The following is a 14,317-nucleotide window of genomic DNA, read 5'->3' as shown; positions in this document are numbered from 1 at the left end:
GCCTCCAGTAAAGACCGTTGTTACCTTGGTGCCGAGCGGCAATTAATTGAAATCGGTCCATGGCTTCCTGGTCCAATTGTAAGCTTATCTATCTTCCCCCCGTCTATTTGAGGGCTAAAATCCGTCTCGTCTGAAGGGGGGCAGTGTCAACTGAATTAATTCAGTAACCCAGAAATGAACGGAATGGAATTATACACTACCTCCGACGTCTGATGCTCTTTGATGCCGTACCCACTGTTCCTGAAGTCTGCCAGGGTCCCTCTTCCACCCTACAGGCATTTTCATTGATATAAGAAGGCAAGGATGTGCCTCTCTCTATCCCATCTCCCATCCTGTTCTCAACATGTCGCCGAGTTCCACATACACCGCTTCCGTTGACTACACAGAGCCCAAAGGGGACCTGTCACCCCGACCGGACTCATTGGAAGCTGGCAAAAAGAAATTGGAGGATGACATCGATCCTGTCTTCGAGCGCAAAACCATGTATGTCATCCAATTCATTTCACTGGATTTTCATGCCTAAATCCTGTTAATAGGCGATGGGTGGACATCCGGATGCTTCCGCTCCTAGCCCTTCTTTACTCTGTTGCCTTGGTGGACCGATTGAATATTAGTGTCGCTAGGACAGCCGGTATGGGCGAAGCACTGGTAAGAACCCGCTGTTCCCGTGGCCCGAGACGATGTTAATCTTCGTACAGGGACTTGATATCGGATCTCGTTACAGTATCGCGACGTGCATGTACTTCATTCCTTACGTGCTATTGTTCGTCATTATCTTTTTCTTTTGTTCGGTGCTCCTAACTTACCATCTCGATAGTCAAGTACCTGGGAATATCCTTCTTCGTAAAATCGGAGCACGCGTCTTCCTCTCTTTTATTGTGACTGCATGGGGTGCAGTATGCCTATCGATTGGGTTCGTCAAGACCTGGGAAGTTCTCACCGTTTTACGCGTGCTACTGGGTGCTTTGGAGGTGCAATCACTACATCGTTTCTATCTATTGATCGAGCCTGACTCCGCATAGGCCGGACTCTTTCCTGCGCTTGTGTACATCATCTCGACTTGGTAAGACTCCTCCTTACACCCCTACCTTATCCAGACCTAATTCCATCTTTCTTGGCATGTAGGTACACGCGCCACGAAGTTGCAAAGAGGTTCATCACATCTACTCATCAACCGATGGTTAACTAAAATAGTAAACTGTTAGACTCGCTGCATTCTACATGATATCACTAACAATTGCTGGATTCGCTCCTATCCTTGCGTACTGCTTCAGCTTACTCGACGGAAAACGGGGTATTGCTGGCTGGTCATGGATCTTTGTGAGCACTTGTCATTTCTCCAATGATCTCCCTCCGTTTTTCATATGGCCGCCTTGCATTGTATTACAGATCATTGAGGGCGCATTCACTATATTCCTGGGCATCATCACGTTCCTTTATGTCCCTGATTTCCCAGACAAGAACCGGTTCTTGACCCCGGAGCAGACGGCAGTGGTTCTAAGGAGGATCGAAATTGACCGTGGAGATTCAGTGCCGGATGTCTTGACCCCCGCTAAGATTTGGTTCCACCTGAAGGATTGGTCGATCTGGACTTATGGTATGCCAGAACGTGACACATGCAGTTGGGTCCTGGCTGACTAGAAGTGCTAGGCATCATGTTAGCGTGTTCGACGGTGCCATCATACATGCTAGCTTACTTCATTTCTATTATCTTGGGCGGTATGGGCTACGGGAGAAGTATGTCCCTTCTTCTGGTAAGTCTCACCTATTCATTGATCAAATTCTGGGTTGAATGGTAGTTTCTAGAGCGCACCTCCCTATGGTCCCGCGGTACGCTGACCTCCATTACATCACCTTGGCAGTAACTTAACTGTTCTCACTAGTTCATCTCTGCGCTCTTCTTTGCATGGATATCGGACCGATACAAGCACCGGAGCTCATACATCATCATCCAAGCCTGTATTTGCATTGTCGGGTGTTGCTTAACAGCGTTTTGCCAGCCGCATGCCGTGCGGTACTTCGGTACGTGCTCTCCCTCCAAATGACCATCTTCCGTTCCTCAAGTCAAGTCAATAGGGACTTTCCTTATCAACATTGGAAGTGCGGGTGCTATACCATGTATCCTAGCGTATGGCGCCAACAATGTCGTATCTCAGAGTAAGCGGTACGTACTTGTACTTCCTTCCCCTCAATACCCAATCCGCTCATCATCATTTAGGTCGGTACAGACTGCGTTGACTTCGGGCTGCGCAGGTATCGGCGGAATCATTGCTTCCACCGTATTTCGGGAAAAGGATTATCCAAAATATATCCCTGGTGGGTATTCTTTCCCCCTCACTGCTCACCACTCTGAAATATAAAAAATTCTTAGGTCTGTGGGTGACGATCGGGACACAAATTGTGCTCATTGGAGTCGTACTGACCACAGTGGTACATTTCTCGAGGCTGAACAGGCTGATGAGAGAGGGTAAACTGAAAGAGCCGATCCAGGGTCAGCCAGGGTTCTATCATACGTTGTGAGGGAGGAAGGCGCACAATGCATCCGTACGCGTAAACCACAAATGACTCGAAATGACTGCTAATTGATGCACCATGTAATTATCCACTTTGTACCTGAAGCTATACATTAATATTTAATAGACTCGGTGTATTTTTTTTGATTAGCGGCTGAAATGAGATATAAGGGAAGCACTCAACTAGCTTTGTGCCTTCGTGCGCACGGTTGTCGCGGAACGTTAGATGACCGGAACTTGTCTAATATTGGATCGGCTGCTTGTTTTGGGCTGTACGTATGTCAGTGGAGATGCTGTTACATACTGCAGTTGACTATACTCGGATGTGGAGCAGGCACTTAATTTGAACCACTTTTTGAAAAGGAAGAGCATCAACCTCATAGCTTCTAATCGATAGAGATGGAAATGGTAGGGAAGACGAGGGAACAAGCGAGATTCACCGGAGTCGCAGTCCATGACGCATTGTTATCTACTGCATGGATGGCAAGATCCGTAGATATGAGTCTTGATAAGCCTTCACGTCGTTCCCAGGTAGATTACCAAGTATACAGAGCGACACCAAGTGTGCACGAGATATATATCATCGAAGCCGTGACCTGTTTATTCAGCGAAAAGTAATTCATATTCTTCGATTTTTCCTCCTGCCGGTGAACCTGCCATTAAGTGATGTAAACGTGCTCCTCCACATGGATTCAAAGCAGCGACCATGCAGTATCGACTGAGGCATCCAATTTAGAAAGAATTCACTAGGCTTCGATCAACTTACATATTCAACGGCAGTCTTCCTCTATCATTAGTACACCTTTCCTGAAGACGACTTGTAACCATCCTCTTTCTTAGCTCCCTGTTATGGTTACATTCTCAACGCTCATGTCAGTCAGATGTTGACGAAAATGCGTTCGTTACTCACATTCCCCTGTCCGTATTTGTGACCACCTGCATCGTAGGGCGATCCGCCATGCTTACGACTCGGGTCAAGACAGTGTTGAACCAGCTCTGTGTCATGAATGCACGAGGAACTCTGATAATTTTGAAAATCATCTGCGCTTTCGAATGATAAGGAAGGATAAATATTAGCACTGAAAAATATTCCAGGTTCGAGAGAAACAACTACCCTGGATCCCTCTGTAGAAACATGTTAGAGTCACCGCGGAGCCGTCTTCGAACACTCAGGTTCAGCGACCAATCTGATGATCAAGACTCAAGAGTCGTGGCCGGTTGTCAGGAACTGGGCGCGGCTTCAAAATGAGTTCGTAACAGGATAATGTTAGAACATATATGATCTTCGTGGTACGATACCGCTATTGGTATATGGACATCTACCTATGCTGATCCACAAGCAGCATTCAGATTGCAGGTAGCTCATTGTAAGCCGGCGCGTGTCGTTCCACGAAAGTAGCACTCATAGCACATAATAGGCTAGCGAAATCTAATTAAGTCATGTCAGAGAATCCGGCATGCTGGATTTCCGCATCTTAGCCAATCTTATTAGGATTCACCGTTTCTAAAGAGAAGTGCCTGAGGAGATATTTTTACTGCGGTACAAGAAGTACAGGATGCAAGTTTGTACTTTTTTTCGCGCGTTCAGCACAGGCAAAAAAAGGATCGGCTTATCGCGCCAGTGGATTTCGTTGTTGTATCTGATATGGATATGGATATCGGGCCTGTTAGATGAACGGAGGCGAGGTGAGCAAATCTTGGAATCAAGAAGAACCATTCTACGGAGGCCCAGAATTCGAACTCCTACGTCCGACAAACGAGGATGACGATGTTGGAGCTCGATCACTGTTCCCCTCATCCTACTGGTAGACGATGATGCATCTAATGATCCAGACAGATGATATGGACGAGTCCAGGTACCGGGGAAGAAAATTACTACGTTTGTAGTGGTAATCGGATGAGAAGGCTATGCAAAAAAGTTACATAATCGCGAAAAATTCGCGTCAATAACGCGCCAGGACCACGTGAGCAAGTCACGGTCTCGGTCGGCTTTACTCTTTTCTCCTCGGTCGCGTAAATTACTCTGGGCTGGCTGTTTGTGATAAAGAACAAAAGATGAAGATGGAAAACTTTTTCACTGGTGTGAGATTGCGCGCAGATATAGATATCTCTCGGCTTCCATCAACTATAACCTTGGCTATAGAGCGGATTCGATGGCGGATCCATAGATTTCTCTGGAGAAAAATAGGAATGGCTCGGAAGGACAATCAATGGACGAACGAACCGGTCGCACTAATTGCTATCTCGACGTACATAAGAAGATTTTCTTTTACACTCGCGAAATTTTTCATCAGTTCACCGGCGCCTCGGACAAAACGCGGAATCATATGAACGACTCACCGGGTCTTGCCAACGTGGTCTGATGATGTAGGTATCGGGTCTTGGTGCTAGTGAATGAGTGCGATGGTAAGTATAGACTCGGATTTGGTCCCGCCAGTTGAACTGGTTCTGAGCCTGGAAGTTCCTAATCGATAAGAAGAGGAGGAGGGGGAAGGAAGCTTAAAGGCGATTTCAAGGAAATCGTGCTTTGACCCTGTATTGGTTCATAATGCGTGTTATCACGAGTGAGAAACAGGACTCGAGATCAGGAATGATATCATTGCATTGCTCTTCAATGTTACTTCGCCTTGGATTTGCGAAGGAAAGCACACAGGCGAGGGACAGTTGATTGTAGTCGAATTGAACCCATCTCTGGTAGTATATCGGTTAGTACACGCGCCTGTCATGACGTCTATTGAGATATTCGTGCGCGCGAAAGCTGGGTTCGACTCCCAGCCAGAGAGTCCAATAATCTGGGCACTGCGTAGTCATTTAATTTTTTTGAACAAGTTCCCACTGATCAAAACTTAAAAGTCAGGAAGGTTGTAACTTTATTGTTTTTCTGCCTACGGAAATGACAGAACCACTATGGATATCTACTCAGATCCCAGTCGAATAACCCTGGGCTCTACCGAGCCCTCATGACATTATTATCCATTAAGCTAGGTACTGAAGTCTGACACTTTGATTCCGTGGCCCTGTACCTGAGTCTGGGTATAGGAAAAGACCAAATGGTAACATTTCATGAAAATGATGCGATGCAAGTAGAAGAAGATCAACGAACATTAAAGACGCGTACGGCGTTTGTCGGTGGGGTCATTGGCAGGGCGCGTCGGAATGTAATCATTTTTTGAATCTAATCGGTACGGTGATTTACGGACATTGTGTCGGCGGTTACTATACAAGACGACATTATGTAGTTGGAATTGAAACATGACACTGAATCACTAACAAAAGATGATCAAGTGAGGCTGGGGTTGGATGATGCGCCTTGTCTTGGTGCCTTGGTGCAGCAACACTATAGCAGCAGGATAGAAATCGGAAGAGACAAACGATAAAAAAAAAGCTGAGACCGACAATACACCCTAGAGCAGTATTTCGTGTATAGATGATTTCTTAAAAGGTGCAAGTGAGAGCTCGAAGCGGAGAGTCGTCGGTGGAGGAACCGGTTCGGTTCGTGGCCGTGTTCGGGATCGGAGGATGCCCAATTCGGAGGTAACTCGCAGTTAACGCCGAGCCGCTCGGATACAAAAAGGGCGAATGCAGTGGGTGCCTCTTTTCCACAAGTCCCCAATCTTACGCACTTGTGGTATGGAGTCCTGGGATTACTACCCTTCCCCGTCATCGTCTTCCTCGTCGAGCTCGCCTTCGCCCATGTTCAAGACGGCCAATCCTGAGCCCACGACCATCACCTGCCTCCCTACCCACCAGGTCTTTGACTTTCCTCTGCCTTCACCGTCGCCTCCACCTGCTTCACAGTCGCAGATGGAGGATTCGACGACGACCGAGACACCAGTATCAAATAAACGGACGTCGCCTACTCCTCATTCAGTGACCGCCAAACGGCCGCGAGAACGCATGACAACGAGGGACTTCGTCCCACCGGATGTGTCCGGTTTGTCGAAACGAGAAGCACGACTAGTGAAGAACAGGGCGGCTGCATTCCTTAGCCGGCAGCGGAAACGAGAAGAATTTGAGGCCATGGAAATGTGAGTAAAATTTTCATTATTCCTTTAGCCCTAGTCAGGTAGCTGACAGGATGTATGCAGTCGGGTAGCCGAACTCGAACTTGAAAATGCGCGTTTGCAGGCATTAGCAGGAGGCGCATCACCACCGTCGCCATCACCGTCGTCGTCGACCTCGTCCGAGATCGACGACCTGCGCGCCCAGCTCGCCGAGGCCCAGGCGCTTCTGCAGTCTTCACCCCAACCAGAAGCCATCAAGGCCGAACCCACTGAAACGCCGCTTCCCTCCTCGTCTTCATCCAAGTCCGCCTTAATGGCACTTCTCTGCGCTCTGCCACTTCTGCAGTCGCTCCCAATTTCACCTTCTCCCGCGACGACGACATCACCATCGTCCTCTGCACTTGACGTCTCCTTCGACGCGCAGACAGCCTCGAATGGTGCTATTCGAGTGCGCATACATGACCCTCAGCCTACCTCTCCTGCCCCTGCTTATCCGACGTACGATGATCCGTTCTTTGGAATGGGCCTCGACATGGGATTCGATAATGATTTTCTTTCCCCTGTTACGGTTCCGACTACAACGTCGCCTTCCCCATCCCGTCGCGTGCGCATTGCCCTTCGGAGCACAGAACAGGCCGAGGGCGGCGAGTGGGAGGTCCAGCTGTGCTAACCTCCGAGTCCGACGGTATAGGTGTTTGAGCGCTCTCGCCGTTTCGTTGCTAAATTTTATTTCTCCTTGTTAACGTTATCTCTGTACATGCTGCCCGCAAAAAGTAACATATGTTATGTTCGTTGCTCTCTGTATACCTAGTACCATAGGACCTCAATCTAGTTTTCCCCTTTGTTTTGCATTCACTCTCGAACACGGACTATAGAAATCTCCTGTCTTTTTTTTTTCGCATCCATCAATGATCACTCCCACCCCTTCCCGGTCTTAAACATCACCCCTTTGCTGATCTGACCAAGGTCGAATTGGACTTGAGTTTTATTGTTCGCTTTGCGGCGTGTTACTTGACGATGAGAAGAAGTTCATTTATTCACGCAAGTCTCGTTACAGGGACGCTTCGGTCATACGTGCATGGCATGATGGCATACCGCACGCACGAGAGCCAACTTGGCAATTGGCAGTTTTCTGATGCCCCCACCGTTGAGTGGGAACTTCAACTCGGCAGCACGTTTTTAATTGGTGGGTCTGATGGTCCCACTTGCGGTCAATTCTGATATAGACATCTGTTCTTCCGGCTATCCACTTATCTTACCACCGCTGCGCGTGCACCGGCCGGATTACAGGTCCCGACAGCGCGCGCCCTGCAACAGAACAAGCCTAGGAACCAGTTGCACGTTCACAACGGCAAAAATTTTTCCCGAAGTTCGCTTTGGACTTGTGCAAATTCATCATCATATCATTTCGGGTTCCATTCGGCCTATTGATTGATGATATCATGCCCTAGCCGTCGAACTTCTGCTCTTACGGTATTCAAATATAACACCTTCATGGTCTTGGTAACAAGAATATCAAAGCGAGCTGTGGGACCTTCAATTGAGCTCGGTCGTTGGATCCGGTACACGGGACGACGGCAAGGGCCTCTTGTTCCTCCCCTAGCTCCCGAGTTCAAATAACCCAAGGTACAACAGACCTCGGAGGAACTTGCAAGTGACGTCAGTCCGTACAAGTCCCGTTGAGAATCGACCTCCCACCGCCGCCGAGGTTCTTCTCCTTGTCAGAATGGCGTACATCCACCGACCGTTCTTCCTTCTTTCCATTGTTCTGTGTCACATTGGCAGAGAAGAATGAAACATATGTAAGTTAAACCCTAGCAGCGGGCAACCACCTGCTCGATATCCGACATCTTACCGATGCTCGCTGACATGAAACTGAAACTAACTAACCGACGCTCCGAGGACGACCCACGACCAAAGCGGGAACCAGAGTAAGATGTTGCAGGGACAAAGCGGTACAGAGTACTCTAAAGTAAGAATAGACGCTGAGAGTGGGTTTGGGGATGCTACCCGGCGGCCCTCATAACTTGGGTCGAACACAAGTACAAGGGATCCAATCGCGCTTGATTGTTGAAAATCACAAGTCCGCAAGTTCCAGGTTCCCATCCCAATGAGGTCATACCGAACCAGCTCGTTTCGTCAAATACGTTAATTCGAACTGTCAATTGGAATTTGGAGCCGAGGGATGGCTTCAGTCGACCTCTTGAGACCAACGAAATGGGCAAGCTGTACGAAGAGAAGAGGTTATAGTCCGCCACAGATTAGTGTCCTCGCAGCTTCGAACCCTTCTTGATGCGAGCATATACTATAAACACCCATATTCGCCCGTGTATTCCTTTCGGAGATGTGATGATGTCGAGAATGTCATGGTATTGTGGCGATGAACGAGCGGTTCCTGAGATAAGATAAAACATACGCGTACAAGGTCTTGGCGCGTCAGGAATGGACTGCGGGCAACAGGTGAATGTTATTATGCGAGTGAGGCATGAGGTACCTGCAGGATAAGCGAAGCGGGAGAGCAGGGCCGTGGCATAAACTCGTGATGATATGCGGATATTGGTTACGCATGGACCAACAGGCGGTCCTCGAACCGGCGGGCCCTTGTCCAGCCCGTTATAACCGGATTTGATGATCCCCATAGCAGGTATCCATGCCTGAGACCTTGAACGTTTGGGACCTAGAAGAGCAGCACAGGCGGTGCATTTCAGCCTAGGCGGCACCGCACAATGATAGGAGATGACGTTCTGCGCTGTAAGGATTAGCAATATTTTACGAGCCCTTAACTAAGGACGTACGCATCATTCAAAATTGCCTCTAATTCCACATTTCACCTCTGTTTCTTTTGCCGACCACACGTGCTGCACAAATGGGTTAAACAGCTGCCAATGCGGGAGAACGAATATATGAGAGAAAAGACTCGTAATAGAAGATCTGATAGAATCATCGAAGAGTAAGCCAAATGAGATGAAAGGCGGCACACCTTGAGAATGAGGGTACATGTGTAAAAAGACCAGTACCGCTTTCAACCCTCTACATTCCGTAGTAGTTCAAGAAGCGATCTGGATACCGTTCTTTTGCGCTATGCGGACTTCCGCTCAAGAAACGAAAAGGAAAGCACACAGCGCTTCGATGTACCCTCGAGGTGTGCAGATCCACGTGAGAACACTGACGACCTCAAGAGTCTGGTGGCTGAAGAAGCAATCACGGGAGAGCTACTGAGGTGATATGTAGCAGCATTCTTCCTCCGACCCGAGAACAAATAACGATGACACCGGCCTTACAGGGCCTGTGAGCACGAAGAATGTGTTATTGAATTGAAGGGTCCTAAAATTCCGGAAAATGATATATATGACGAGCTGTGATTCAAGTGCGCGCGAACCCGTATCGACAATGTGATGGAACCTAGAACGATTTCAGGTTTCAAACCGCGCTGAGAACACGCGTCGAAGGGGTGGGTGATGTGCCGGGAGCGGAATCGACTGCGTAACACCGACATCGGTGGCACTTTGCGATACAAGGCTATCTCCGATGTATGCTAAGTCATGGCTGAGAGACTGGATATTGGTTGAGATCAAAGATGACGCACCTCACGTTTTCGAGAACGCTCGTCTAGCCTCCTTCCAACCTTTCAACCTTTCCCCACCGTAATTATGAAGCTAAAACATTGACCTTCCAGAATCTTTGCGTGCACTACGCAAAGGCCATACCGGGGTCATGATGTAGCCGGGTGCAATTCTAGGCGTCATGCTGGTAATGAACATTACGAAGGTAAGCGTCGTTCCGTCAGCAGAGCGAGAATTCCATAACACGGAGCACGGTGAAGAGCGGGCTTGGGATATAGCTTAGGGTCGGCTAGAGACTACTTACCAAGACAGACGGTCACAATTCTCCGCGACTTCTCCATATCATCTCCAAACTGGTTTCCGTCCTCGTGATTGTCCAATTGCGGTCCATGAAGCGGGCCGGTCCATGATGTGAATTCTTTAAAGTTGTGTAGCTCAAGTATTTCGCCAATCTTTCTCGACCCAGGAAACTGAATATAACGGAGAAACATGAGCCAGATGTTAACAGGAATTTATAACCTTACCAACACATTCAAGTAAAGGTAAACTCGAAGGACACCATTGCGGATGCCAGCAGACTCAACACAAGTCTGACAGAAGATATAGTTGTAAGCACGTTTGTATCCTAGACTACGATTAGAGACTAAAAATGACGAATTATGCAGTTTCCGCACCTAATCGATGTCAGGAAGGTCTGCTCCACTTCTCGACGTCGGAACCCGCTGTCGCGTCTCTTGGCAGCGGTCTGCTAGACTATTCATTATTTCTCGTGCTATTTAGTGTTGGGAAGCTTCTGGACTGCTGGCAAAAAGAAAGACTGTAGATCGTCTTCGCTGGCAGTACCACGTCAATGGCCATCGAATGACGCTAAGTAAGAAATGATGAAGAACTGATGCAACAACACCACAGGTGAGTACCACCCGCATAAGATGGATTTCGATGTTCGCTGAGCGACAATGTCGCGGAAAACGAAGCTGGCGAGAGGGTAGTCATGATGGTGACAGCGAGACATGGAATACCGGCTATTTTTCTTACAACCGAATGCTAGACTGACCTGGCCGGAGATAGCCGATCGCGTCACATAGGGCCCTTCAAGCTTCAGCACTTGTCTACATTATTGCTTGTTGCTTTACCATCAGCAGCAAAAACTTTGCGTTTTCTATGAATGACACTCAATAAGCCGGATGCTTAATCTTCTGCTGTACCAGTCTTCCTAAGCGACAACCTCCTTCTCGACATCCACGTCTCCCGCCAGCAGTAGTGGTTGTCAAATGAGTTGTCGGTCGTCTTCGATACTTCGGGACCGAGCCGTGGAAAGGCCAGGCAACAAAAAGAAGGTGAGTATGACAGCATACTACCTATCATTTGATTTTGATTTTGGTAGGGTTCTAAGGTCACTGCCTGTACTTGCTGTACCGCAACAACTTGAACCTGTGAGTGGCGAATCATTAATCCCTTTGGAGTATCGGTTGCCGTTCGTTTTGTCTTCTCAGCATCTATGCCTTTGACAATACCCGCGTTCTGAACATCTAGCACCGTGCTTTATCCGTTTCATTGCTGCTCGGTGGTAACTTGTTCAAGGCATCTGGAAATTTAGCTGCTGTCTGGGTCTCGGAACTGCTGTATTCTACGAGCTCAAGTATTCTGGCTCTATAGTGCTCTTCAGAGTATTCGCCCCCTTTAAGTTTTTTCACAAGGGACCCCTCAGGTATTTCAAAATACGACGATATCCTTGTGCTCGTTGCATGCTGTCGTTGGTCAGATAAGTTGTGGTCGTCATACCAATCGTGCTTTTTGGGACGTTGTTTGTACAATTGGTCCAGAGTGATCCCTCCACTTCCTTGCTTGTATTTTTGTCTTTTGGGTGCGGAAAAACTGCGAGACCTCGTCACCAATTATCAGATGGCCTCGTTTCAGCAGGGGTGGGGGACAGGTATAAAAGACTAATTGAAAGGATAATTGTTATCACCCAACAATGCTGCGCATTTTGTCCTTTCATTGCCTTCTCGTCTTTCTTTTAGCTTCTTTACTTAGTGTCCTAGGGTGCCCCTATTCCGCACTACTACTCATCTAAACGACAAGCTACTAGCGAAAAGCTCGTCTTCTCCCATTTCATGGTACCTTATATTTTCCGATACCGTTTATTCTATGCTCACTGTTGTTGCTCTCAATAGATCGGTATCGTCTCCAACAGGAACAATGCCTCCGACTATGATGCTGACATGCAGCGCGCGAAATCTTACGGTATCGACGCATTCGCGTTGAATATCGGTACAGACGATTACACCGACACGCAGTTGGAATATGCATATGAGTCTGCAGCCAACAATGACATGAAGGTCTTTCTCTCCTTCGATTTCAACTGGTGGGATCCATCCGATGCCTCGGGTGTTGGGTCCAAAATTGCGCAGTATGGTAACAAATCAGCACAACTCACCATCAACGGCAAGGTGTTTGTTTCGTCGTTTTCAGGTACAGCAGCCCTACCCCATGTATTTAATGGGCCATTGACCGCTTGAATTTCAGGCGACAGCTTAGACATCGTTACCGTACGCTCCACAGCAGGTCTGGACTTGTTTGTGGCGCCCAACTTTCACCCCGGAGAAGGTGACTTTTCCAATCTCGACGGTGCCCTCAACTGGATGGGCTGGCCCAATGATGGCAACAACAAGGCACCGCAGGGAGGTGTAGATATCACTGTAACTGATGGTGACAAGACCTATTTGACAACCATCGCCGACAAAACTCTCATTGCTCGTGCGTTGCTTATTCTCCTCATTCGATGAGAATCAGTAGGCTAATGAAGTCATTTGATAGCGGCCTCGCCCTGGTTCTCTACCCACTTTGGCCCAGAAGTCACGTACAGCAAGAATTGGGTGTTCCCCGGTGATTTACTCTGGTATCAACGCTGGAATGATATCCTCACATCGGCACCGGAATATGTTGAAATCATAACATGGAACGACTACGGAGAATCTCACTACGTTGCTCCATTGTCATCTCCTCACACCGACGACGGCGGCTCTAAATGGGTTAATGACATGTGAGTGTAGTTTAGATACATGAACACGTTTGGACTTCTAACTGATTTTTAGGCCTCATGATGGCTGGCTCGAAATGGCTAAGCCATTCATATCTGCATACAAAGCCGGCTCTACTACTGTTTCTGATCACATAACCGACGACCAAATCATCTACTGGTATCGTCCGACACCACGCGATATCGACTGCGATTCCACAGATACTACCATGGGGGCTGCTAATAATGCCAGCGGCAACTATTTCAACGGCCGTCCAAACGGCTGGGAAACACTCACCGATGAAGTATTTGTCGTCTCTCTGCTCACCGCCAAAGGAACCGTCACCGTCAATTCCGGAGGCACGGAATATAGCTATGACGCCCCGGCCGGTGCATCTGCATTCTCCGTTCCAATGGGTTTAGGTGCACAAGCCTTTGCGCTCACCCGGGACGGTAGCACCGTCATTAGCGATACCAGTCTGAAAGAGATCGTCTCGGACTGTATATATGGAATTTATAACTTCAACACCTACGTCGGGACTGTTCCAGCCGGAGATTCTGACTCACTTCAAGCGGATGGACTGACTGCGCTCACGTCAGGCCTTGCTGTTGCCGCCGAGGCCACCCCTTCTTTGCCTGCTACCGCTCCCGCTACGGTGGCTGTTACTGCTACTGGGACACCCACGCCCGCTCCTACCAGCTCTGTTTAACGAAAGCGTGCCTGGTGCATGTGCTTGATGAAACGTATTCCCCGTGTTATCTTTATACCCTTCGTCTTCTCAGTCTCCGCTTCACCGTATCTTATTGTCTATCTAAAGCAGTAGTTCGCTCTTTTCGCACGCTTGCTCAGGTCAGCAGCGTGCTATTGCAGTAGATGATAAGGTAAATTCGCTGGTTTGAGTGATGGGCCAGACTCTATGGGTCTGGGTGTAATCTGTATCAGGGAATAGGCACTAGTATACAGTTTGACATGTATTCTAGTGGTTTGTCAAAAGACAAGGACCTGGTCAACATTTGTGCGGGATCAGGAAGGAGAGAGACGTGAACTTCTTGCCAACATTGAGAGTGTGAAATTGTTGGGAGAAGTCCAAAATCCCGACCCAAGGAAGGGTCTGAGATCCCGACGCAAAACAGGTCCAAGTCTTGAGCGTCTGGTGAACCGGAAACGGGATGGGAGAGACCGAATCCAGCTGCACCAGACACTTGGAGGGAGTAGGT

The 14,317-nt window shown here is 48.3% G+C and overlaps 3 protein-coding genes and 1 non-coding gene across 4 annotated transcripts; all 4 read left to right on the top strand.

The window, feature by feature from the left end:
- Positions 1-343: 343 nt before the first annotated feature.
- Positions 344-2,520, top strand: EV420DRAFT_1640411 (major facilitator superfamily domain-containing protein; the record flags this gene model as incomplete). The annotated part of the gene is made up of 14 exons (XM_060477097.1): positions 344-483; positions 537-648; positions 699-763; positions 818-971; positions 1,023-1,063; positions 1,126-1,152; positions 1,206-1,320; positions 1,390-1,597; positions 1,651-1,754; positions 1,807-1,830; positions 1,884-2,022; positions 2,077-2,164; positions 2,219-2,316; positions 2,372-2,520. The coding sequence occupies 14 exons, from the start codon at positions 344-346 to the stop codon at positions 2,518-2,520; spliced, it is 1,464 nt and encodes a 487-aa protein (XP_060332800.1).
- Positions 2,521-5,201: 2,681 nt separating this feature from the next.
- Positions 5,202-5,296, top strand: EV420DRAFT_t112. Its single transcript has one exon. It is a non-coding gene; the product is annotated as a tRNA-Asp (tRNA).
- A 727-nt stretch (positions 5,297-6,023) lies between these two features.
- EV420DRAFT_164504 (uncharacterized protein) lies at positions 6,024-7,494 on the top strand. The gene is made up of 3 exons (XM_060477729.1): positions 6,024-6,541; positions 6,602-7,202; positions 7,292-7,494. Exons 1-2 carry the CDS (start codon positions 6,093-6,095, stop codon positions 7,185-7,187), a joined length of 1,035 nt encoding a protein of 344 aa, XP_060332799.1. The 5' UTR covers positions 6,024-6,092; the 3' UTR covers positions 7,188-7,202; positions 7,292-7,494.
- A 4,561-nt stretch (positions 7,495-12,055) lies between these two features.
- On the top strand, positions 12,056-13,809 carry EV420DRAFT_1619447 (putative alpha-1,3-glucanase/mutanase; the record flags this gene model as incomplete). The annotated part of the gene is made up of 6 exons (XM_060475472.1): positions 12,056-12,088; positions 12,123-12,197; positions 12,255-12,552; positions 12,607-12,837; positions 12,898-13,123; positions 13,176-13,809. The coding sequence occupies 6 exons, from the start codon at positions 12,056-12,058 to the stop codon at positions 13,807-13,809; spliced, it is 1,497 nt and encodes a 498-aa protein (XP_060332798.1).
- Between the last annotated feature and the right edge of the window lie 508 nt (positions 13,810-14,317).

This window comes from Desarmillaria tabescens, assembly GCF_030435595.1.
Source record: "Desarmillaria tabescens strain CCBAS 213 chromosome Unknown EV420scaffold_11, whole genome shotgun sequence".
NCBI classification, from domain to species: domain Eukaryota; kingdom Fungi; phylum Basidiomycota; class Agaricomycetes; order Agaricales; family Physalacriaceae; genus Desarmillaria; species Desarmillaria tabescens.
The sequence above is the reverse complement of the archived record's forward strand: the minus strand, read 5'-3'. Positions and strand labels throughout refer to the sequence as shown.